The sequence below is a fragment of the Anas platyrhynchos genome, chromosome 5 (assembly GCF_047663525.1).
Source record: "Anas platyrhynchos isolate ZD024472 breed Pekin duck chromosome 5, IASCAAS_PekinDuck_T2T, whole genome shotgun sequence".
NCBI classification, from domain to species: Eukaryota; Metazoa; Chordata; class Aves; order Anseriformes; family Anatidae; genus Anas; species Anas platyrhynchos.
Window position 1 is genome coordinate 11,508,341 of NC_092591.1, and position 27,340 is coordinate 11,535,680.

General features: G+C 36.8%; 2 protein-coding genes across 26 annotated transcripts in view; one reads left to right on the forward strand and one right to left on the reverse strand.

Annotated features, from left to right (window-relative positions):
• Positions 1-7,513, forward strand: part of MOK (MOK protein kinase) — a 24,960-nt gene extending 17,447 nt beyond the window's left edge. For 13 of the 19 annotated variants that reach the window (XM_072038278.1, XM_072038268.1, XM_072038261.1 and 10 more), the window contains 2 exons: positions 33-105; positions 4,899-7,513. In XM_072038278.1, coding sequence (XP_071894379.1) covers positions 33-105; positions 4,899-5,062 — 237 coding nt within the window. In that variant the 3' untranslated portion in view covers positions 5,063-7,513. Of the gene's footprint in view, positions 1-32; positions 3,858-4,898 lie in introns of those variants that run through there. The other 6 variants (XM_072038266.1, XM_072038272.1, XR_011809455.1 and 3 more) reach the window with 5 other exon arrangements.
• The window catches only part of WDR20 (WD repeat domain 20), a 44,824-nt gene continuing 22,736 nt past the window's right edge, over positions 5,253-27,340 (reverse strand). Inside the window, exons 2-5 of one of the 7 annotated variants that reach the window (XR_003497809.3) lie at positions 22,431-22,613; positions 17,242-18,519; positions 15,406-15,472; positions 5,253-6,160 (exon numbers count right to left, since the gene is read on the reverse strand). Coding sequence is in view for 5 of the 7 variants with exons in the window: in XM_038179641.2 (XP_038035569.1) it covers positions 12,493-12,582; positions 17,242-18,519; positions 22,431-22,613 (1,551 nt within the window). In the remaining 2 variants the exon portion in view is untranslated. Of the gene's footprint in view, positions 12,583-12,636; positions 15,473-17,241; positions 18,520-22,430; positions 22,614-27,340 lie in introns of those variants that run through there. The other 6 variants (XR_005266070.2, XM_038179641.2, XM_027459425.3 and 3 more) reach the window with 6 other exon arrangements.

Genomic DNA, 27,340 nt, shown 5'->3' on the forward strand with positions numbered 1-27,340 from the left:
CACATTTCAAACTTCTGTTGTTTTCTCAACAGTCTGGGAAACAGAAGGCACGTAAGTCTTCCCTGAAACATTTCCACTTACCTGCTATAGGACGAAGAGGAGGAGGTTACTGACCACCTTGTAAAGATTTTGGAGGTTGAGGAAAAGAACGGCTATGCAGTGAGTGAAACAGCCCCGATCATGCTGTCATTGGTAGAGATCTAACAAAACCAACAGTGCGTTATTTTGTGTTTCTGACAATTTGTCAGAAAACCCCACAAGGTTATAACGGGCTGCTTACCTAGCATTTTGGTATTCTGTTCCTGAAGACTATCAATATTTAATTAAAGCATTGTTCTGGCTGAGCTTAGAGAGCACTCTGTATTGAACTTACTAAATATTTTTTCCTTTTAGAACCTGATGGAGGAAGGGGTTGGTTAAAAATAACATGAAAGGATTTGTTGAGCTTCAATATAAAAATGCAATGTTGCCTAAAAAATACAAGTTTTCATATTATTGAATAAATGGCAGCTAACTTGATCTATCATCTTATATATATTTTTAGATTTTTTCCAGTGATTTCTGCAAGGTATTTACCTCCTGTATTTAATAACTTCAACCTCAAGCTTTATTGAGAACTTGCAGATTGTGCAATCATGAGATACTTGATTTTGATACAGTTAATATAACTTCAATATTTTTAGATAACTATTTACTAGCTAAAAGATAAAAGCAACTTTTTGTCTGATTCAAAAATAAATCAACTTTGGCCAGTTTTCTTCAAACAGTGCTCTTAAACAGAAGTTTAAACAGTGACTGATACTGCAGCTAGTTGCTTGTAAGAGCAATACATGAATGCATTTCATTATGTTTCAGAAATTTTACAGATCCTCAGTAACAATTTAATATAACGTTATTGCTCTCTAGCTCTTCACAAAGCAAGTGTTTAAAAAGTATTTTTATCATACTTGGAAAGTGTTTATTAGAATTTGATACCATTGATTTTAAAACTCCTGAGATCTCCTTAAAAAAATGCAGTCATTAACCTGATGTTTTACAGAACAGTTTTACTATTTAAAAAACAAATGAGTCTGTTTGTGTGAGGCCTGCTTTGCTAGGGTTTAGAAATCTTTGGTCAGCCGGTATAGCGGCAGGACAGGTTTTGCAACCAACTTTTTTTTGTTAGTCCTAAATTACTCTGCTCATAATTGTTTTTTTCACCCACCTTCCTGACACTGAAACCGAAGAGCTCTGGGCCATCTGCTGCTGTGCAACAGCTCTCTGTGTGACAAGAAAATGAAAAGCAACCAATGCCAGATCAGCACTATTGCTCAGCGACAGGGAATGGCCTGTGCTGCCTAACTTTTTTGTCCCTTTACAGAAACAGCGAAACAAAAATCAGCAACTCGATTGTAAAATCTAACTCAGGCAGCAAAAATCTAGATTTGTGACCGACATTACTGCTGAACTATTTACCCATCCTTTAATTTCTTGTTCTTTTCCTTTTGGGTTATGAGGCAGTCAGTGATACATTTTCAGGTTTTATAGTCATCAAGGTATTACAGCTTTGGTTTTTACTTTTGTGGTAGATTCACCACTGCACAGCTTGTGGTGATGAGAGGGGGGTGGTTGGCGATAGGCACAGAAAGGTGGCAAAAGGCATGTTGTGGTAGATAGGTCACAGCTGCACACGAATGAGGTCACAGCTGCACATGATAGTCAAGTTCTTTATGAATTCTTTTGAGATCTACCACTTAGAAGTGTGTGGCTATCTAATGATTATCTTTGTGTTTTGAAGAAGGAATTCTTTTCACATACCAAGGAGCAACGTGACATTACTAGAAAATTATTTAAGTGTAAAAATGTCAGCAAGCTAAATGTTTATGTGATGCATACCATGGGAGTCATTTTTTGGTTTGATTCAAATTTGACTGTGCAAGGTGAATATCTTGTGCCTGCAGCATGGCCTACTCTACATTTGCTTGTTTTACTCCATTTCTTCCTAGCAAAATTCTAGAATCTCAACAGGAAGAATGGAAATACCTCCCAGTAAATTGTAAATTACATAAATCATCGTAAATTACAGCACATGAACAAGGTTCTGCAGGGTAATCTGTATTGCTGCTACTCATCCTGGGTATGCCACAGAAATAGCAGCTTTCTCTTACTAGGATTAAACAAATACGTAAACAGCCTTAGCGGCAGTTGTGCAGTAGACCAGTAGAACACCATAAAACAGGGAGAATTAAACAGCGGAATGCAACAGTATAGGTAGAGGCTGTTTCTCATTTTATTGAAACTCGTACTGGATAAAGGTCATCCTTCCTCCAGTTCTAAGCAAAAAATACACTCCTGACCAGGATTATCTTGAAACTGCAGCAGGAGTACATGAAGACAGAGTGACCAGCCCAGGTGTACTGTTGTGTTACAGTTATCTCCCCATGTAGTCACGCTTATATGTTAGCAGCTCATATTGTTCAAACAGAACAGAGTTTGAACAATAATATTTGTTTGAATATTTAGCATTAATTTACAGACACACACACAAGTAATTTAAAGGTGTGATGCTAAACGTAGGCATTAAGGATGGCAGGTCTACAGGCAACATAGCGTAACAGTAAGCTCCAGCTTCTTACCTTTTTTTACCACAGGTTTATCCGGTATGGTTTTCTGCTTTGTTTTTTTCCAAGAGGGGAAGATGGTGAGTTGCTGAGTGTTACCCATTTGGGGTTAAGCATGGTATGCAGAAGTAAAAATGGTGGTCTAAAATTAGGTAATGTATCGGAGGGATCTTGCTCTCCACAGTTAGGAATCTGTGACATGATTTTTAACAAATCAAGCATGTATCAGTCTGCAGATTCTTAAACCAGAAAATAATTAAAAAAAAAAATCCTACAGTTGGTTGATCATCCAAACCAAGAGCTCTCTTATCTCAGTAATACAATAGGCAAAGTACGTTCTTTATGCAGATACGTTAATTGTATTGATAGCTTCCTATAATCTTTTTTTTTCTGGAAGTTTCAAACATGACATGCTGAAGTTTAAGTGGTTTCATTCAATAATTCAACCCCTACCCCTCAAAAGAATTCCCTCAGATCTTGTTTTCACAAGATATTTTCCTGTTTTCAACTATTATTGCAACTTCTTGCATCTGTGAATAATAGCAGGTAGGTAATTACCTTATTCGTACACCAGGAAATAGTTACATTTGTTGAAAAATATGAAGTCAGAAATTTTTGTAGCTCTAAACTTGGAGAGAAAAGGTTATCAGAGTAGTATTTTGTATATCACCAACAATTCTGTCTCACATAATAAGTATCTGGGGCTGTCAGTCTGTTGCAATGAAAAGAAGGAAGTTCACATTCAGCAAATTGCCTCTGCTATGAAAACTGAGTATTTCAATTGAATTATCACTTTGAAAATATTTTTTTCCATTTCTTTTAAGCTTTCAGGTGGGTCTTACAGAGCTTGGTACTTACAGTGCTTCATAGGCATTTATTGCATAACAAGTTCTTTGCTATTACTCTTCTGGAGACCACTTACACTTTTCTGACTGTTGGATTATTAGACAATCTTGAGTTTTTCCGATTTGCTTTATAGTTAAAATACATTCAACTTTAAACTATAAATTGGGAAGTATTGTTTCTACCACCATTCTTCGAGCCAAAATTCTGCACTGAGATGACCTGTGTTCTACCCTTTAATTTTTTTCTGTAGAACTCTAAAGTTCTCTCCAGGTAAGTCATTAGCATCCCTTTTCTTCCTAGAATCTTTTTTTTTCCTCGTATGGAAGAAAGAATGGGATGGATAAGTTCAAGCTTTCAGGTGCCTGCAAATGGTAAAAATGATGTTCCTGAAAAAAAAAACAACAAAACCAAGACCAGACTCACTGTATGCTATTTGACTGTGGTTTGTAACAGAGATGTACTCTGCAACCAGAAATGTAAGTAGCTGCCACTATTAACCTCAAATTGGATACTATGGTCCTTCCGGTACTGATTTTTCCTACAGCTGGTAAAATACAAAGTCTTTTAAAGAGACTATTTCATCTTTTCCTCAACTGTTTCATTTTGACTCAAACCATATGAAGCATGCACATAAAGAACTCTACAGGGAGGTAACTACACTAGTTCTCAGTGACAAGGTTTATCTGTATTTTAACAGTTAAACCAAATATGTTAATAAACATTTCTGAACAATAATGCTGCTCAGTTTCAGTATTTTCCCTATTCCTTGTATTTTAGAAGACTACAAGTAGCTGAGAATTACAAAGTACAGTTCTGTCTTTATCAAAGTAGACAATCCAAATGCTGGTTTATGCATACATCTGGCAGTCTCCTGTATGCTAGCTGCCTGAAATGAATGGGAGATGCAGTTGTAAGCAGCTACTGCAGTTGTTTCTCTACAACTTTTAATTCATTTCCTGAAAAACACTAGCTTCTCATGCCCGAAGGTGTCTAATGTTTACTTGCAATGAGAAACATTCTACCCCCCTCCATTGCTGCAGAGTAGGACGGGCAGATTTTGCTGAGGTGTGCCCTCACATTGTGGCCTACGGTTCTGCTCTGCCTCCCTGCAAGACTCAGCAACAGGCTGCCTATTTCTGCATAGGAAAGGAGGAAAGATATGATTGGTACTTTTATCATCTGTCATTGCTGGGGCTGGATGTGGAGCAACATCTTCTGTTTTTTTTTGTTTGTTTTTTTTTTCCATCTTCACAAGAAATACTGAAAACAATTTAAGTGTTCTGTTACTGACTGAAAATGTGTGTTCAGACAAACAGCATTAAACTACACAAACACAGATACGTATTTCCATTGTACTTATCAAAGTGTTGAATTGTAAACAAGATGCCTGTAAACAGGACAAACAAGTTGCCTCAGAAACCCAGCTGCTCCTACATGTTGATATAATTTTAGTTTGCCAGGTCAGAAGGTGTTTGTCTATTACTGTCGGAACAGTCACTTCTGAAGTCCCAAGACAAGTATACAACATTTTGCAACTACAAAATCCTCATCCCACAAAGTTGTCTGCAAGATTTCTGCTACACGAGGGATTTGGAGATAAACCACTAAGAATGTGAACAGACCACCATTACTTCATTTTCCTAGTCAAAACTCAACTATATTAAATATGAAGCAATGTTCTAGGTAAGACTTTTTAAAGGAATTTGTTCTACAAAGTTTAGATTATATTTCTGTACCAAACATTTAATTCAACAAAGGATTGATTACATCAAAGCTGATCAAATTTGAACAGAAAGTAAACAAAAATGCATATTCAAGATAGTTTAATATGTATTTTCTGAATTAGAAATATCACTTTCTTAAATGAATGAGAAGTTCTAGTGTAATGATCCATTACTCCCCTCCCCCACCACTGAATTACATTATTTGTACATATAATACAGAGCTGATTGCAGTTGGAAACAACAATATTAAAATAAAGGTTTAATAGATACAAAGGATCTTTTCTCCACAACATAGTTTTTCTGGTGTTTGGACACCAGATTTAAAGTAATTTTCTATTAGCATTAAACTATTTAAGTGCAAAACAATTTTGTTTTAAAAATCTAAGATTGCAGCATCCATCTTCCTGAATAACATTTTGAAGCCAGAAAGTAATGACTTTCATTTTCTACGAGTGCATTCCAGGCTGTCTTCTAGCCATCTCTGGTTAAAAAAATCAGTGCAAAATAAACAATGGTGAAGTACTAATTTAACCATTGAACTTACTTGGATTTAAGAAACATACTTTATTTTACACTATATATATATATATCTTTTATTTATATATTTATATATATAGATTAAATTACACTGGACTTTAAAAGTATAAAGAAAACCAAAAATGTTACTATTTTTTTTTCTGCAGCACCAAAGGAAGCTTTTTTTTTTGTTTTGTTTTTAAATGAAAACTCTTCCTTGGGTGAGCAGCTAGCAGTAGTAGCTGTAATAAGAACTCATTACATTATTCCTTTGCAAATTACTATGTGATTCACATAATTCCATGTTTACACTCTGCCACATTATAATTTGTGATGCTCTTTGCCTGAAGAACAGCTCCTGGTTCCATTGTCATTACTTCTTGTCCTGTGTTCAGAGATTTGCTAGCAGTAGTGTGATGGCTATACTACAGTTCCACTTGGAGAATTGGCCTGGTTTTGGGATGACAATAAACCCTGCAAACAAAGCAGTTTACATTAATCCAGCAAGAGAACCTGACAGTAATTTTATAAAATTATTATCCTGAAGCTAAAGTACAATTTATTTTTACCACCACTTGCTTACTGTAAGTATCAGCACCTCCCCTCCTACAAGAATCTAAGCCACTGTTGTATCAGTCAAGCAGCACACACCAAAGCGTTCAGTAAGGCAGAAAGTGCCTGTGTTCCTGACACACGGTGAAACTGATGCGAGCACTCGATTTCAGTCTACCTTGCACTTTGAGTCATTGTGAGCTGTACAACTTTAAAAATCATACACCAAAAAAGTGATCATCATTTTATTAGGGTAGCAACAAACAAACCTATTTCAATATTAACAAGTTTGACAACTAACCTGATACAGGGAAATGCTCAATCTCTTATATGCCACTGAATATTACAAGCTTTAATTAGAAAAATAGATTATCTAACCAAATACTTAGTTTGGTAATTGTAAAGGAGAATGAAACACGAAGTAGGAGTTCAGTAGAAGTTTCCCATTACAATTTAAGCTTGCATTCAGGATTTTTTTCTTTAAACTGCATTACCGTTCCAATAAATGGAGACTGACTTTATTTCAAGCATAATGCTGCTACTGTGCGGCACCCCAAGCTAGACAGGGGTTGCGGTTCCATATTAAGGCAACTATACTGTAGGCGACAGATCCCAGTTTTCATTTATGTATAGTAGCCCATTTTTAGTTATTCACATAAAAAACGTATGCCAGACTTATATAGGAAAAGCTTAATATCAAAATGCAATTTCATCTTCTTGCAATGTCATTGTTATAACAACTGCCAGCAGACTTGCACCACCACGGCAGCTAAGCTGGAAGCTTATGAGTATCACCAATGAGTATCATGGAGCAACTCTTACTATGCAGGCATGGCAAATGCACTTTTAGCAATTCCGCTAGATAGCTACCAGCTTAATTTCTTACCTCAAAATTAAGATCCTGTGACTCAGATCCATCAAACCAGACAAGTTCAGGCAGCAACTAACATAGAATGCAGAATGCATACAGCTTTGGAATCTACAGGAGCTCTTTCTTGCTTGGATCCCAGAACTGAAATGTCACTACTGATGGAAGAAAACCCTGACCACAGACAAAGAAGTGGAAGGAGGTCTGGATTGGCTGGATTCAAGTCACCAAGTTTCGACTAAAATCAAAACTTTTTTTTAATTAAAAAAGAAAACCCCACATCTATTCCACCAATTCCAACACACAAATCCAGATATATTTGTAGGATTTATAGCAAAGTGTGTGGGCACGTGTGTATGTATACACTTTTATATACATTTATATATAATAAATGTATGTGGCACTTATGAATATCTTGTGAATATCTGGTTCAAACACTGCTGAGGTAGACTGATATGGGTTGGTCTTTAAACCTGTGTGTCATTCAGGCTTTGCAAAGATACTGCATATGTAACAAGAAGAAAAGACAGTTTTATTGTTATTAGTTAAGGAGTAGCAAAAAGGTAGAATTTTAGAGAAAACAAGCTAGTGAAGCATTTCTGAAAATGTTTATCAAGAAAGCTTTGTTTAAAAGAGATGAAGACAAAACAGAACTCCATAATTTGCTTATCAAAGCATTCCTCAGAAGTCTATTAAATCCAGCAACAACTGGAAGGTCATTCTCACAAGAAGACTACGTCCACTGAGCAAGTTTCACACACCCTCAAAAAAGATGTCCCAAAAGTCTTATTTTCAGTCTTTAATAAATCAATAATCCAAACTGTTCATATGCAAGCATTCTTTATAAGCACACACAAAAAAGTACTAGGGATGGTGTAATATGAAGCCTTTTTCAACAGGATCATAGCCATGCTACATAAGCAGAAGAAATAAGCACTATTCTACCACCACATTTACACTGTAATGCAGCTGATTGTTGGCAAACAAAATAAAGCCACTCATCCTACAGCTGCTCTAGAAACAGGTAGCACATACTGACACGTAGTGTGAAGCCTGATTCCCCAAAAAACTACTAGCAACTCTGGAATTTAAGTTCCAAGACTAGGAACAAGGATTTGCTCAGTCCTGGTTGCATCTCCCACCCCATGAATGCTTCCTGGTTTAGAAAGCCAGAGCACCGTGCTTTGGAACTCAGATTTCAAGCCTTGTTCTAAATGAATTCTACAACTCTGGGCAGGCAGGGGAGAGGGTCAGTAAAGCGGAAACAATGTCAGGATCAAGACATTTCAAAAACTTCCATAAACTTAGGAAGCAGCACCTTAAAACTTGGTCAAGCTACAATGAGGAGATGGCCATCCCAGAGGTTTGCTTGTGTGACAGAGATCAGAAATGCTGCAAGTTCTTCCAAGTACTCAACTTCATAAGGTGACCATCTGAGACCTCAGATGTTCATATAAGGAAAGCAAGAATAAAAATTTGGCATTTAGGCATAAAAGTTTTACAGAATTGAGTTAAGAGTTCTGGGTGGGTCCTGAGTAACAAGAAAGATCCCATGGAGCTTTGCCATTATGAAGAAGTTAAGTACAACATAGTAAGCTCTGGAAAGCCAGTTTTAGAAAAGCATGTGACAGCTGGAAAAAAAGCTAAGTTTTCATACAAAAATTACCATATAAGAGTCTGGTCTGTAATCTGGGTGTGGGCCTAGAACACTTGTAATGACATTCTCTGGGAATAATACGAGTAAGGTTATTAAAAAAAAAAGTCTAGAAAGTTCCTGCATGGATACATAAGATAAAGAAGTTAGCCCGCGGTGCTTTCTGTGGCTAAACCACGCAGGTGGTGAAGGATGGAACAAAAGCTGCAGTAACTCAGAGCAAAGCTGCACAGTTTAATAGCAGTGACAGAAAACGTGAAGGATTAAAACATGAGGAATTGCGATACGACAGCTCCGGATCTGCTGTGCTGTACATTGCATCAGCTGAAGTTTAAGAACAAACATCACACTGAGCATGCAGCAGAGACACATTAAGAGACTGTTCAAAAACAGTTTTGAAAACAAACACAGCCTTTTATTAGCAGTATTATTTTGGGTCTAGCAGGGGTTGGAAATGGAGCCAAGCCAGGAATTTGATAAGGCAACCTTCATTACAACCTCAGCAAGAGTCCTACAAGTAGGTGTTGCATCATCTGCCATCTCAACAGCATACTCTGCTGTTCGAATACTGTTCGAACACACTTCTCTGGTGGAGGACTGTCGTTTGCCTTATGACAATTAGCAATGTAAGAGCATTAAACACCATTTCAGCAGTGCTGCTAGGGCAAGCTGCTGCACCACATTAATCTATGCATGCTCTCTGACTTCCCAAAACTCACAGGACTTTGCATATTTAGTAAAAACCTTAAGACATACTGGTAGGCAGAAAAAGCCGTAACAAATATGATAGGTAAGATTGCTCCCATCCGAGTTACAGAGCAGTCACACCCGTGGTCTGTTCAGAAAGACCTGCAGCAGCGAGAGGACCAGCCCTCCTCACAACGCATGAGATTGCAGGGGTTTGTTTTTCAAGAAGTTCCACATATGCACAAAGTTTGTTTGTTTGTTTCCCCAGGCAATAATACGAAACACAAAGTTTCCCAACAGAAACTAAGTGTGTGAGAGATCAGGACACAACTGCTGCATTTAAAAAATGAGCCAGGAAGACACTGCTACTTAGAATAAAAGCCATCAGTAACTACAGACTTTGTATTTTCTTCTTGTAAATTAGAACAGAACTGATTGGAGCCAAAGATTTCACTAGTCCAGATATTAAACTGCAAGTTCGGACACGTGGGCAGGTTACTGTAAAGTTACTGCTTATGTGCTAATTCACAGCTCTCTTGGCACGCACTCGGTGCTCGCCCTGGACAGTAAAACAGAGCAGCTGCCTCAGAAACATGCAGGATGTCAGAACCCTGCCTGTCTTTCCTGCTGTTTTGAAATTGGAAAGTAGAAAGAAAAGCAAACAGTCCACTGTAACAAATACAACAGGTATTAAACAAGCCTTTTAGGCAGATACAGGCTAAAAGGTCTCACAGTACACTTCACTAATGCAATTAAACCAGCAACAGCTGACCTAACGAATGCCCATGCAAACATGGCATTGATTTGTTAAGCCATTACTGCTATTCAGATAATAATTGCATTTATTGTTAAGAGTATTCCACATGTAGTTTATTCTTGTTCAAAATCGTGATATTCTTGGAGTCACTTGAAAAAAGGTATCTGGACTGAGACAAAAGAGCCCACAGTCCAATGCAGAATCTGAGCAATAATATGCTCAAACAGAATGAAACTGTTCACATTTGAAATCCTGCAGTCGAACCAGCTTAATTGGATTAAGATTTGTATGAACAAAATGTCCACGTTTCTTACGCAGATGAGTCAGCACTTATTAGCTTAAGTCTTTGAACTACTTATATAGATTAAATCAGATAGTAAATCAGTGAGTCAAAATTGAGACCATTCAAGGAAGTGCCTGCTGAACATTAACAAAACATACTATAGAGGAATGTGTATGGATTCAGGGGGAAAGAGCCAAGCCAATACCCATCTCTGCATTGCCTATCTGTTCCCTTTATGTAGGTTTAAATGCATTATTTGTCTTTGGTTGGCTTTACTATTTTTCGTGGAGTTACAGAAAAGTAAATTCTTAAAGCATACGACATACCAGATCTTGTAAAAGCACGTAGTAGCAACAGGGAGACTGCTCGTGCAACTTCACTTCTGTATACGTAAGGAGTTTTTCTTCTAAGAGAGGTGTATCACCTCTCAACAAATCACCCTTTTTGTTGCTCATGGTCAACAGAAAGAAAAGTCAAGGCTGACAGAAAACTAGCAGCCTAGTAAAAAAAAAATCTTAACCTATAGTGATAGTTGGCAGTGGAAGATAAGCATCTTCAAGAGGAGAAAAAAATAAGATGCAACTAAGTGCACACTGGGAAAAGCACAAAAGGCTTTACCAACAGAAGCTGGATTTGACTCAGATGATAGGAACTTAAGCTTCATTTAGGTAGTACAGGCTCCAATGGTTAGGAACAGTTTCTCTAGCCTCTTTAAACTATGGTAAAGTTTAAACTTTTCAGATTAGGAAATAATGAAATTGAAATGAACCAGGAGAAGAATTGGGGAAGAAGCAGATGACTTAAGGCAACCCCATTTTGGGTAGTTGTAAAGTAAGCATGATCACAGAATGAGAAGTGATCAAAAATGAAGTTAGTAAGTTGATCGGCACCTACCTAAAATCCAACTTTAAATACAGAAAATAAGGTTATCAAACAAGTTATTTCCTTGATAAGTTTGTGCAACATTATAAAATAAAAGCAATAAAAGCAAGAAGATACTTCCATCTTCCGAGACATTTTTTGTCATCTTCTGTCACTACAGAAGGTGTGGAAGATGGTTAAATTTCATGTTCACACTGACTGTTGAGAAACTGGTTTGTACAAGCAATTCTTGCATCATTTGATGTAATCAGCTGTTCACACAAGCTTTCAGGACAGATTTTATTTTGTTCATCCATTGGCTCCTGTATATTCTTAAATATACATATATTACATGTAGACCATCGTAGTGGTCAGTCAGTACCTCCTGAAGTACCAAATATTCTCAAGTTCTTACAAGATAGATAGCTTATTTCCTCAGCTTTAGACTACAGAGGATTTTTTTCCTAAGAGATGAAGAGTTCTACCTCAGTTAGGCAGGACTCAAAGTAAGTAACTTTTTCACTGAAATTTCTCAGAAGTGCCTTTGAAACACTGAGGTGTCACTTTTTTGGTTCCTTCAGCACACAGTGCTGCTGCTGCAAGGGCGAAATTTGCTCAGATACAAGTGCACCTTCTTTTTCTTTGCCTAAATTGGTCTCAAGAAATTTTGTAGCCAAAGGCTTAGACTGTTCAGATGAGTTCAGATAAGTGAAGTTCTAGACTAGCCAAAGCTTTTCTAGACTGAAAACACTTGAATCATCCAAGCGAGCCATATCCTCAGGGCTGTAAATTCAGCATTCTTTAGGTAAATGGCAATGTCTAAAGCTGGAATAAACAACATACCCTGCACCTGAGTCCACAGAGGAAAGAGCTCCTGTAGAGTCCTAGAAGGAAGAGAAAACACTCAGCCCCAGCTCGTATCTGATGGCTAGGCCGAGCGAATCTAGACACATACATGTCTGTGTTTTACTGAATCTGAGTTTGAACAAATTTGATTTTTTATAAGTATTCTATTTCATATTAATCTAAGTCCTAGAAAAATATCAGAAGACATGACCTTATCAGCAAGATTTAAACATCAAAAATGTATGTATTATCTTGAGTTGAAGTGAAACATTTACTCAGAGCAGGTTACAGGATGCAATCAACTTCTTACTTCAAAATATGGCAAGTTAACAGTTTTCATTGTGGCCATTTGTTCAGCACAGTATGATAGCAAAAGACCACCTAAGGACTGCAAGATAAATTAAAACTCAATGTGGAAAAGGACTATTGAAAGTTATCTACATTTACAGTTCAATCACACATTTTTATTTAACATCAGTATACAGAGGACAACCCCAGCAAGTTATTTTGTAATGTCAAGTATTTAGTAAAGTTCTTCAGCTGTAACAGTGACAATAGAACAGCTAAAAATAAGCAGTATGAAACAAACATGATTTTCTTAAAATTATAAATATACCAACAATACTTCTTAAAGCTTAATTATTGCAACAGTTAAATTAACAATAGTTCATGTTAGAAAGGCTCTATGAAATTTATTCAAGTTGTCAAGAAATTAGATGGAAGTGTAAAAAGGAAATACATATGAATTTTACTTTTGATTTTCACTAAAGGTAGTCAATACAATTTTGTACAGTATCACCTAACATGTCAATCTTTAACAAACTCCAGTATACAGAATTCATAAAATGCAGAAAAAAATTGTTTAATTTTTACATGTAAATTGACAGTAAATTAACTGACACAAAATTTATTATCGTAACATAAGCAGGCCAGCATTTTAAATATTAATTTAGAAGCTTTATATTGTTAAAGGGGCAGACATATACAGTCATTCCAAGTACATAACCAAATTGTAAGAGGTGATAATTCAGAACATGGGTTTTCTAAAAAGTGTTTAGTAAAAGTCATGTTATTTCCTAATCCAGACATCCTCATCATAAAGCCTTTACAGGGTTATGATCTTTCCTGGCTTTACTGGAGCCACTAGTCACACCTCCTCACACACGCACACGCGCAAACACACATACCTTGCTATAAATATCACACCAGTGTACTAGGTTTAAATTCACCCTGATAATGCGGGTATGCTATGTGCAACTTTGCTATTATGCACATTACAGAAAGCTTCAAATTTCAGCATGGTAACCTGAAGTCATATAGCTGTGTTTCAGTTTTACTATAATCATCCCTGAAGTTTATACAGATACCGTATCACGTTGAAAGAAATCTATTTGATAGTACTTAAATACCAGCAATTGAACTTCAATTGTAATGATGAAATGCTCCTTTCCATTGAGGAAGAATTAGTATGTATAGCTGCTCATCTCACTCAAATATAGTACATGAATGTTTAAGTACTTTTACTAAAACAGAAATCATACTAAAACATGATACTGTACTACAATTGTAGTTAACTAGAAAATTCAAGGATGTTATAATTTAAGTCTAAATTTTCCTGTACAATAAGTCAAATAAATAAATTCCATGTGCATTTGTTTTACAAAATGGTAACATGTTTGTCTTGCTAGGTTATACACTGCCATTTCACCTGTTCATAGCTCTGTCCAATCTTACCTTGAGCTTTCTGACAAAGGAAGCAACTAATCAGCAGCTTTCATTTAGATAAAATGGAGTCACTGTACAAGATGAAAAATTAATCCCTAAATCAGACACAGTAATCATATAGATTGTTTCTCTGACCATTAAGTTCAGAGAAAACCTACTTTGCATATGCAGGTACCACTTTTTTCTTTCAGTAGTGTTTCTGCTTCTGCAGTTCTTATAATTCAGTTTGAAGTAGCTATAAAGGTAACACATGAAATTTACCTTGGTTCCTTTAAGATGTTTTTCTCTTACATTTTAGGATTAATACAACAGTTGTACAATCCTATTTACACTTTCTATTGGGGCTGGGCAAGAGGGGGAAAATGAGACAGCTAATGGTCACCATGTTGATTAGGAAGTCCATACTCTTGTTAAGGCAACCTACTTTTCTCACTACCCTGAACCTTCTATCTTACAAACAGGCTAACAAAATGAGAATAATAAATAAAAAAAAAAGGTATTCTAAGCCTCATTCAACTTGGTTCTTACTGAATTTTTCCATTCACTTGGCCTCACTCTGATCGGGAGTTAGTACAACAGTTCTGGAAGTGCAATGTAAGGATAGCATATCCAGTGAGGAAGCTCAAGGTATGATTATGTGTACACTTGAAGTAATAATTGGTAAAGTTTGTAAACAAACTGGCAGGACACTCTGTAAGCACAGTACAGCCTATCAACTATCATAAGGATCTTGGCTGAAGAGACATTTCTGGATTTTTTTCCACTAAGGGCAGCACCAGTCCAACCAGAAAAATTCAGAGATCTTGTCATGCACTGTCCAATTATCCGGCATGTCTTTTGATGGCTATTAAAAATGAGGGAAAAGTAGCACTGGCTCAAAGGAAATTACTTTAAACACTGCAAATCTGCTTCAGTTTTCCATCCAATTCTTTCTTTAGGCTGGCAGTGCCATGAATTTAATGAAGGCCTTTTGAGGCAGTGATGGAAGAAGCAGCAAGATTTAGAGGCTTTCACTCTAGAGTTGGCAGACAAAAAAGTGACGGAGTTTTAAGATCACTTGGGGACCCAATATTTCAAAAGGAAGACTAGAAATAGCAGCTTTAAACCCTAGAGCAATGGGATGGCCTAGGATATAACAGTTGGCAAAACGGAAATGAATGGTATATAACCCAGTAAGAAAGACATTACCATGAGTGTTTTATACTTTGACAATTCTCATTAAATAAAGTTAAGTGCTTTCCTATAAACAAAAAGAATGCTCGTAACGTCCTTCTGGCACAAATATTTTCCTATCAAACCCCTGTAAACATGCCATCAAAATTTAGTTTTTACCAGCAGAGTGAGCTCACTAGAAATGCAAGTGATATCAGAAAAACAAATTCATTTGAAAATTTCTAAGTAAATACTTCCTAAACAATATGGCATTTACATCAGTGTGCAATATATTAATTTTGAAAGTGATAACTTTAGCATGAAAGTTACTTACCTGTCATTAAAGTTTTCCATATTGGCCAATACATAAATCCTGATTTTTGGTACTGCATACTTTATCTCTGAAATATTTGAAATGTCATATTCCAAATCAAAGTCAATACACCAAAAAAAGTGTTTAAGTTATAACCAGTCTAACCAAACCCACCTCAGCCACTGAAAATAAATTTAACAGTGTTGCATTTAGTAGTACACAGAGGAGTTTTAAAGCAAAAAAGAAAATATAGGTCACAATAGAAATCTGAGGCACTGCTGTACATGTATAAAGTTAATTCTTAAGACTTATGAATTGCACTGAGTCACGGATAACTGCTTTAGTTTTTTCATTGAGGACAAACATTAAGTAGTTAAGTTTGGGTTGTTTTTTCTTTCTTTCTTTTTTTTTTTTTTTAATTAATGCTGGAGCTGTAGTCCTTAGGCAAAAACTATGTTTTTTTTCCTAGGTATTACCTTCTACCCTTCTCCCCAGAAAAGGGTTTACAATTTTTTTTAGCTTTAGATTCAACCTTTAAAAAACAGCAAAATGCAGAGTAGATGTAGCTCTGAGTAAATAAGTTGTGTCAAGTTTGAGAACATCTCAAAGAAACTTACATTATACAAACTTTTAAGAAAAAAATCTTGACTTTTACTTAGTTTTATAGCAATGAAGATGTGGTGTTTAACTATTTACAGTACTTCCACTTCAAAAGTGAGATTTATGAACCAAATAGTTAAAACGTAACAAACATCAGATGTTCATTTATGCTGCCTACTGTGGCAATACTCAGATATTACCAGATATTTTTTTTTCTTGAAATGATAATCTACATGCCACAAAAACTTGAGAAGTTTTCACAAAAATAATGGTCTTTTTTGGTGGATAAAATCTGGTAATGTTTTCATAGCTGTATTCCTTTAAAACATTGCAGGCAAACAAAGCTATTGTAGCACAAAGTACTTTTTAACAAAATATTCACCACTTTTAGCTTCATTCAAAATTTAGCTTGCTATACATTGAACAGAAGAAAAGTTTCATCTGTGTTTAAGTGCATTAACAACAGAAGTTAAAACTAATATTTTAATGAAGGTTCAACTGATAGAACAGGTGCTATCAAAAAGCACAAGCTTGTCAATGACCAAATTTGACTAACAAAAGTGACAGTGACATAAAACTGAAGCTGCTTAGAGAAAGCTTGCACAATTTTCCCTAGCTTGACAAAGAATACATAAGTCAAGACCCAGCTAAAATTAGAGTTCCTTGATAGTACTGATTCACAACTTCAAGAGCATAAACTACAGTCAGTAAAGGGCTCACAAATCTGCTCATAAAATGGCTGACACTTTAATAAGAAGTGGTTTTACATTAATGGCAGACCACCACAGAAAAGTATGGAGGAATAAAACACTTTGGTTTAAATTTTTCAGAGGCTCACATTTCTCGTTAGACTTAGAAGCAGCAGCTTTTATAAGCTACTTTTATTGGGAGTGCAGTATTTTGTAGAAAACATTTGAAAGATTATAATTATTTTAGTGATTGACATGTTTTTACTTCCATTTTTACATAAATAGCTTTCACCATATTGTGGTTATGCTTAAGTATAAGAACACTGATCAATAGTTTAGATGCACAGTATTTATTTCTTCTGCTGGAAGGCAACTATACTTAATTGTATCCAAGACACTTCAAATCATTCAGAAATATGGCATGCAGTATCCAAAAGTATGGCTCTGAGGATTTTTTTTTTTACATTAAGCATAAAGAAATTTTATATTCAACATTCATTTATATCTCAAGAAAACTACCTATTCAGAGTTCTAGTTCTTTGATGCAGCATTAAGGATTAAAACTTACCACTTTACCAGGCCTTGCCCATGTGCAAATAAATCCCTCCTGACAAGCAGTGACTATACAGTCTTCAAGAAAAATTAACACAGTCAGTCTTTCATGTGCTATCTTTTTACAGATAAGAGGCTCTAACAAGGGAACATCTTCCATTCTGGGACAGAGAGGTGTTCCCAAAGTTTTAGCTGGGTCCGTTTTGGTTTTAGTAACTAGGTTCAGTTTGTCACTGCTCTTGCTAGATATATGTCCCATGCTATGGTTTCTCTTGTGATCTTTTTCATGGTGTCTTTCCTTCCGATCATGTAGCGATAAGGTTGCAAATTTACTAACACCAGAAGCAATGGCACCATCCATGACACTGCTTTTACTGCCAGCATTTGAGACTGCAGAATGTGGAAGGCTGTTTGACCGTGGAAGAGGAGGGGGTACAGAGTTTCCAGGTGTAGTGATACTGTTTCCATTACTTCCTGGGTTAGTTCCACCACTTCCAGCGGGTGGACTTGTGGCATTCATGACATTTGTATGTGTCCTTGCTCTTGAAAGAGGTTGGTGGGGGAAGAGGATATCTTCTGTAAGATCCCATAAACAGAGCTGCGTGTCCTGGCCTACCGAACCAAATCTATACGTAACACTTACTGGACGACTGTCTGTAGAGTTCCTTTTGGATAGCCTAGATTGCGTACTATTTGCTCGATCTCTGCCAAAATGAAGGTCTTGGAAATCCTCATCACTGCCGCTAAATTCCATCGGGTCACTCTCTTCTACGCTAGTGGTATACGGATCGAATGCAACAACACTGACCCACGATTTATGTCCATGGCCTCTCGCTATTACTCGACAGTCCACAAAAGACCAAACTGTTACCAAGTCATCCTCTCCACCTGTCACTATGTATTTCCCGTCAGGACTCCAACACACACACAGCAGTCCTCCAAAGTAGCTTTTCATTGTACCATGCAATTCCACCGAATCAAAGTTAAACACACGAAGAAAACCATCCTGGCTCACACAGGCCAAGAACTTCCCATCTGGGGAAAAGGCAAATTCATTCAGGGCACCCTCACCTACTGTCCATTTAAGCAGAGGGTTTCTTGTGGATTTACTCTTGCAAGTGTGAACTGCAAAACTTTCTCCTTGTTTAAGTAGCTGGTAGTGCGGGGCTGTGGTACCACAAGTGTGCTCCACGTTATATAAGTACATATTGCCACTGGAATGAGCTACTAGGAAAAGGCTTTCCGAACCTGGTACCCATTTTACACAGGTTACTCTGGACTTGTCTATTAGTCTCTGTGAAAAACAAAGAAGATACACATCAGAAAGTCTGAAAATTAAAGTTTTAATGATTAACTGTAAATCTGAGCTTTTGAGGGAGAAGGGGAACAAAGCTTAAGCAAAGCGAATTCAACTTTCTGGAAAGGAGCTATGTTACTATTCGCAAACACTCAATCTCATAAGGCACTTAACAGGAAATTATATTCAGAGAAAGTGCTATCAAAGGTCATTATGGTCCAGTCACATTCTGAAGAGCATACTTTGATCAAGCCGATCTGTTGCTATGAATCTCAACGCAATGCTCTTAAGTTTACATTCTGCTGAGGATGTTAAAGTATGAAAAAAAATAATCAAGGAACACAAACTGAACTAAAGGGAAAAAAGGCTGTTACTCATCTGTGTGACAAGTTATAAATCAGCAACAGTTAAATTTAAACTGGTTTTATCTGAAATGGCTATAAAAATCAGCATCTGAAAGAAAAAGAGACATCTTAGGAGCCTTTACCAGCTCACTGATTCAGGCAGCAAACGTTATGCTGTGCCCCTGTTAACATGTGGTTGGACAGTTAATAGCTAAACACATGTAAATCAGCAAATTTGGAAGGCACCACATCCTCTTCACCTTGGAAACCCCACCCTGCAATTACTTTTCATTCATTACTCTCAGTTACCATCTGATTAAGAAGTTTCCTTTAAATAAAAACAATTTAATGGAGTCCATCATTACCAAACAATGAACACACGTTAAACAAACATCCCTAGTTAAAATGTCTTCAGTACTGTAAAAACTGAGAAGTAGAGATAAAGTCCATAAACTCAAGGGGTCAACTGTTCTTCTGGTGGATTTCTAAATCTACCAATTCAGCCATTGCATCACTCAACTGCAACTTAGAGACAAAAAAATTCTTTAAATGCAAATTCAAGATTTGTATTTGGCACAGATTGATTACAGGCTGAAAGTAGAACTGGGCTATACAAAAGGCAAGAATGCAAATACAGCGTGCCTCAGGAAATACCAGAGCAAGTTACAGAAGAACATAGAAAAAAAAAAAAAAAAAAAATGCTTTGCTATGCTGTTTTTCACAAAGAAAAAAAATAGCTAATGGATAACACTGACTCTTACCCATTCTGGGCCTGTAACTATCAAAAGCATCACCTGGTCATTACTCTTGAACGTATTTTTGCTACTGTGAAATTCAGTATAAGGACCAGGAAACCTCTCTTGTGTAACTTCTTATTTTCTATTTGAGAGTGAACTTTTCCTCTAACAAGGTAGCTTTACAAATAGCATCTTAGATTCTGTTGTGGCATTTTAAATAATTTGTCACATATTCATTAATATGTATCATTCATATCTGGTAAAAATGATACCAGAAATGTTAGTCAGAAAGTTACTTCGTACATACCAAGAGAAAAATATAGAGGTCAGACTAGCTTTCTTGCTAGAGGCAATAGTCTTGTTATGAAGCCATCACTAATACAGCACAAAGTGAGATTTCTTGCTCTACTGTACTAGAGCAGCTTAACCTGACAAACCACATATTCACAGAAGCAGCAACTCAACTTTTATACTAGAAAACTCTGCCTTTCAAGTCCCTATTCTCTTCTACATCAACAGAGTTTTAAAAAGTAACAAGTTAAAATGCAATAGCCTTAATTTAGTCAAGCTTCGACACAACCTGTGTCATAAGATGAAGCCATTTCACATATCACATACAATTAAGTGCTATCCTTATTGCTTTATCATAGGTGATAATCAGAACACACCTTTGGGCTACCTAAATCACTAAATTACTAACAGGACAAGTGGTGAACGCTACCATCTCTATTATTCTAGCACGAGTGCTAAATCTGTCAAAAGATGTAAACACTTATTTAGCCCACCTTTTGCTTATGAAGGTATGTTTATTCTCAAATACTTTCTAAAAATCTAAATATATCCAAAAAACATTTTCTTGAAGCAAAGGTACCAACTCATACATCAATAATTACTAATGTTTCTCTTAAATGGGCTTCAGATACAAACTAATATTTCTAAACATGCCCAGAGTCAGTTTCACTATTGTAACTGACAGGCCAAAACCACAGCAGTTTCAGAATTGGTTATAACTGCAGATAAGATCTGTGTAGGAAACAGGGATTTTGTCTTTTAACTTTACCCTACATGTGGGTAAGTTCTGGTAACACTACACAAACCCATATGCTAGCTTTGTATAAAGGAGCTCATCTCATTTCAATTCCACCAAACAGGAAGAAGATACATCTCCATCGCAATGAGGCAATACTGGTGGCAAGAGAGGAAAGAGTATTTTTTTAATGTCATGTCGTCTCAGTGCTTCCATCACTTGTGGAATACCACAAGAACTATTCTGCCTGAAATGCAGCTTTATGCTGTAGAAGCTAGACAGTAAACATCGTGACACGTAAATAGGCATCAGACCTTTGTGTGAAGTATTTTAGCACACGTTTTTCTCAAGGCAACTACAGGTCAGCTACTGGAGTGGGAACTGCTCTGCAATAGGAAGTTCTAGCTATTCATAGCTTCCCGCTGCCATTTTTAATACTTATGCTACTACCATACAAGATTAAATCTTGTTTACATGAGTAACTTGGCACATCTGGATTAGCACTCCCAGTGGTGCACCAATGCCAAAGTTTGGTTTTCTGGGAAGTTTTTTAATGGATGATGCTAGAAGGAAAATTTTAACTACATATACAGTGGTTTCTACCAAAAAGAGTATTCCATGCAGCATTAGGAGGCTCTCCAGCACTGTTTCCCATTCAACACAAGCAGGGAGACAGAACAGGTGGGAAAAGGCTGGTAACAAAGAAGTACGCCCCTCTTCTGATCTGGTTGTAGCTACTTTTAGAAAGCTGAGGAGGAGTCAGTTCTAATTATAAAACATCCCCATTGAGAACAATACTTCAATCTTCTTTGCACAAAGACAGAGCAAGAAAACACATGTCCCTGAGGTGGGAAAGATATGCTTGCTTAGTTTGAAAGCTGAGCAAGGCTTAACTTCATCTGCAAAGCTCTTGTCCAGATTTCAAGTCTTTTTTTTAAAAAAAAAAAAACAAAAAAAAACTGCAGAGCTCTTTCTTACCTCATGATTTACCTGCAGTATTAAAACACAAAAAGCAGCAAAAACAAATGAAAAAACAAGCCAAGTACCTCTGGCTTATCCTCTGCAGAAAAAGCTGTCCAAGTTTTATCAGTTACCAGATCTCTTCCACTGTTAATATCCAAACACTTACCTTTCTAAGAATACCAGTATTACCAGATAACCAGAGCCAGTGGTTTTGTAACTTGGCATGAGTCCCCCTCATAGTACTCCCTCTATTTTTTACCTATTGCTTGAAGAGAGAATTCTTTTTCGGGAGTATCACATGGTCGATACTTTGTGAGCCTTTAGCTTTTCTCATGCAGCATTCAGCTTGAGATCCTAGTCTTCCCTGAAAAAGCCTTTAGGAATCCTTGATACAGACCGTTTCTGCTGTAATACCCCGACCATAAAAAAGTGATATTTTTACTTTAATTATTTAATATTTTGACTGTAATATATTAAATAGGGGCTCAAATATTTTCTTCCCTGTTTGGAACCAGAAGCCTCCAAAACAATTGACTGCAGAGAACATGCAGCAGTGTTTTGATTTGTAAATTTTTTTTCTATCTGTTAACTGTCATTAGTTCTAGTTGCAATACTACCCAAACTAAGAAGTCCTATTTTTTTCTTTTGCCTTTAACCCCAAAAGCTTCCTTATGAATAAAATTTTTGTTTAAGTATTCTAAACCAATGAAGGAGCTGAAAACAAAAGGTAGTGACTGAACGATGAGCTGTATAGGCAAACAAAGCCATCTACGGAACTTTGAGGATTTTTAGTACCAGAAATACATTGCATGCAACAATGTTAAGATTTCTACTTACTTCCTCATTAAATAATTTGCTAGTTTCTTTTTTAATAGGGTCTATAAGTTGGACCTGGCCTGCTGAGAAGCCCACTAGAAGAGAAACACTTTCTGCTGTGGCTGTTAAGTGATTGAAGTCATGGCATGTAGGTTGTGTTCCTTTGTATATCCTTTTGTCTATTGGTTTACTCAAGTCCGCAGCCTGCAAAAAGAGCAAACAGAATTTAAAAAGTTTATCACAATGTATACACATACAAGTTTAGCTTGCAAAAGAGCTTATACTAAGCAACGATTTATGCACTCACAAAACCATACTTTAAAATACAGCTCTGTATTTATTGAAGACCTCAAATATGTCTTCAACAGGTTTAGCTTTTAATATAACATCACACTTCCACATTTTCCAGTTTTGCTAAATGCTCCACCTTTGCAACTACATCATGTGACAAACCAGTGACAACTGTTCAGTAACACAAAGGTTCCAGTGAGTCCTCAAGATCAACCTGTTTCCTGGGTTCTCCTGCCAGAAGCAGCATCCCATCACATTGACAAGACATCTTCCATTTCCCTAGCAGCAGTTTTCTCAAAATGAAGTACAACTAGTTTTGGCAGTGGACTAAAAATAGCGTATCTTGGTCCTTGTACTGTAAATGCATCATTTTATAACAGGCAAAAATGTGATACCATTATCAATATTAAAAAATGATCAACTAGATCCAGAGATTTCTAGGAACACTGACTCAGAATGTTGATATTATGCTTATAAAATATTTTTAAGGCGATTAGGTTACAAAATAATTGTGCTTCTGACATTGATTTTATTAAACGTGAAAATACTTTGCACCATCTATAATCAAGGATGACTTCTATGGATCAATATATCATCTGAATTTACTGAACAATCCAAATACAGCTTAGACAAAGTAAGTGCTAGCAAAACAGAAGAACTTTTATATAAACAACTGAAGATCTGGCACTTAAGTGTCAGAAGAATCAAAAAAACAGAAAAGCAATTTAAAATGCTCTCTCAGTTGTGTAACCCATGTTTATCCCCGTATCACTTCTGAACAGACACCCTAATCTATCATCATCCAGAGATTATAACCCACACATTTAACATGCGTGATCATACATCAGGTTCAACCTTTCTTTTTAACTCCCTATTTACTAGGTTCGGAGTCTGTAATTAGAAAGCTGCAGTTACTCAATAATATTACAGGCTCAAGATGCAGCTGTGATTTGGGACTTGGATTCTAGTTTTGATATCTACTTTTACGGTATTTTTAGTCAAGGGAAATCAGGGCAGCAATATAGGAAATAAAACTTGTTTGAGGAAGTGGACAAGCTCCATATAAAAGAAAATTGCTCCAGTGTATTAAACCTGAGTACAACATTTGAAGAGCAGCAAATCCATAGCATGCATGGAGCTGTACTGTGGGAAACCAGACCTGCCTGTAAGTAGAGCAAAACCGTGACTAGCTACACAGTGATTCACATCAGGTGAGCCATTTCCAAGGCAAATTTAACTACGGGATACACGTGATAAGCATATATATATGCAGCAGTACTGAAGTTACACTCTGCTTTGCAGCATATATTATAAACCAGTTTAGTCAGGTGTATGGCCTTCTGGTTGAAGGCTCCGAAAGGAGACAATGTATTCCAACTTCTAAAGTCAGCATATTAAAAAAGTTATTCTCCAGAGCCCAGAGAACCATTATAAGCTAAAAAAGAATATTAGTAATACCTCTTCAAGGAGAACTTAAATAGAATGCTAGCTCTACTGGGATCATAGGATAAGGTGCATGGCTACCAAGGGGCATCCACAGACACATGTAAATCTGTAACTTGAAGCTGGAATGATCAAACCCTAGAGGCCATGTGGTTGGATCCCTTATATCGTGCAAGATTCCCTTGTCCTAAAATAATACAATATATGTGGTATCAAGAGGTAACTCCCTAAATGGAGAAAAATGTTTCCAATGGAAGACTGTTTTACAGTAACTATAGATGCATCCCTCCATACCTCAAAGAAATGCTCTCTCGTCTCACAGGGTATGGCCCCTGGACAAGAGTTTCAGCAGAACCAAGTGCCTCAGAAAGGAGATCCCTTTCAAAATAAACAGAGCTCAGCCTGAATCACGCTGAGGGATCAGAGAATGGCTGGCTCGTTCAGCAGTGGAAAACATGAGCATTCCCAGGGCTGTCATCTTTTGAATCCCTACTATTCTTTTAAGTGGCACAGAAGGTCGAGAGGTAGCTATTTTCAGATTGAAATTACACTTTGCTCTTTTGTCTGGTCACGATGTTTTTTTTTTAGTTTTGTTTCAACATTCACTATATTTTTGGTAGTCTGAAAAACTTGCTGTGGCTGAAGTCTTCTGAAATTGTGTGATAACAGATCTAGCAAGACATGAAATTCTGATAAATGAAATCTAGGCACAAGACTTCACTGTGCTTGTTCTAGCTGCTCTCGGGGAACCAGATGGCACGGACAATCTGTCTGAACTTCAATGGAGTATAAGTAAATTAATTCAATTACCAGAATTACCAGAAGCTAGGCTTCTACTGAGAGGGATGCTCTGCCTTTTATTTACATGCAGCTAGTGTTTTCAGTTGTGATTACGATACAGTTGTCTCATGGAGATAAGTCAGGCACAAAAACACTTTTTTGGTCTTGTTCTCACTTCACTGAAAGACAGGATAGAATCAATGATCATAAGAACCAAAAGCCATTTTCTCTATTTCTGCACATTTGAAAGTTGCTATTGGATTTTTGATAAGAACAAGAAAAGCCCTTACTCATAAAATTCAATAGGGCCTGTGACTCAGCATTTCATTAGCATACCATTAAGGCCATTTGCTGTAGCTGTACTGTGAAGGATCTGATTCTCAGAAAAGAGATTTTCCATGAGATCTTAGGATCTGACACTATTTACTCAACAAGGCGATGTGAACTGCCACTATCAGAAAAATGCTGATGTACTTGGGAAGGGAACTGAAAGATGCTGGGATTAAGTGTTACTGAACACGGCAGCTACAAGCACGGGGTAAGGCACCCTTGGCTATGCCTGAGCTGCTAGCAAGTTATTTGCATGTTTTTGGTCCCAGTTCTTCTCAATTTTTCTTCTGAAAAAATACTTAACAGTATTCCAGCCTGTCCACTTTGAGGAACGTATTCCATGATGGATGATTCATGATGACAGCACCACTCTGTAATTAGAACTTATGTTTAGTCTTGACTGAAACAGGTTGGAGCACCTAATGCAAGGGTAAGAATCAATCCTCCCTTTGAATGAAATCACTGTGCAAGCCATCAAAGCGCATCTTCACTAATCAAGCCTCTGTAATAGCACTTGGGCCAACCGATATCTGCACTGGAAGCCTCTCCTTTGCAACATGCACTGGTATTTCAAGTACTCCTTGAGCAAAAGAACAAGAAATAATGGCTATCAGGCAACAAGAGCAAGACAAATTTCACTCAACAGTTGTCTGAAGTCAGTGATGCAGCTGAACAAAATTGGCGTACCTGGGGCACCAACAGTTTGAGTCCTGTCCTTGAACAGATTCAAAGTCTCTAAAATCTTACGCTTACAAGCAGAAGAAAAATTGACTAACACAGCCATTCAGTTCTTTGTGAGAAATTGTCTAGAAATAAAACATGAATCACGTAGTGGTACTGGGGACTTTCCAGTCCCATTTAGTTAACTTACATCATGCGATTTTAGCCATGTTACCCTCACTCTGCTGGGGAAGGAAAAGGAAGGGGAAAAAATAAATATATAATAAAAGTATGTGCGTACGTGTACATAATTTGCCCATTCACCCTGAATCAAGATTTCAGTAGGAAGGTGGTCAAGTGGAACATCTTAACCACAGCTTTAGATACCTAAATAATAGGAACAGAAAGAAAAAAAAAATCAGTTACCTCAACCTGAAGTAAATATTGAAAATTTCATATTCCAACATTTGAAATGTCTTATTAGGATGGGCATCAACAACCTTGGTTCCTTATCCTTATGCAACTCTAAGGTCAAAGACAGATTAATTTCTGTCCAAGATTTATTCTTTTGATGTACTATTGATCTAAGACTCAGCTTTCATGCTACAATTTCACAAATAGTGAATCACATTATTTCAACTCAGCATTTAATCATGCTCCTTGACAGACGTGAGTTCTTCCTCTATCATCTTCTTTTCCTAACTTACATCTGCAGCTTTCTGCAAATTTTAGTTATTGAAATCTATAATAGATGCTACATTTCCTGCCAAGCTAAACAAACATCTCCCAGATCAGAAAGGGAAGGCGTTATTTATTAATTTCTCTCAGATAATTTCAACAGTAGCCATTAAAATGTTTCCTTTAGAGACTTAATAGTATTTAATATAAGATTTGCCAGGCTGGCTTTCAGTTGGTCATATGGGTAAGAGAGTTTGAGACAGAATATTAGGTCTTTAAGCCTGGAAGTAAGAGCAAACATTTAATAAAAAATTCACTTCCAAAAATCCTCTTAAGAGAATCCCCCCTAGTACAAAGAATTAACTGATCTTGAACTGCAGATTACAGGTTGGCTACGCATGCACAGCTACAGCACCAACACAAGACGACAAAATACTAAGAGTCACTTTTGAAAACAATTTTTCCAGCATTTCTGGAGCTTGGAATTCACAAAAGTACCTGCAGCTTGTATCTCTTCAACACCTTGCTGATAAGGGATTTCATGCTCCCTGCTCTATAACCATCATAACTGGAGAAAACTCTGCTTGTTACAGTGCTATACAAGCAACTACAGAAATCAACCCTTACAACTGTTGCTAAGTGGACTTTGTTGAATTTCACAGATGCTCTTTAAAGTCCTAACCGAGAAATAGGCTTTGCTGCAGCACTGTGCCTTACAGGATCCCCTACAGTACATCCTTCCCCCATGC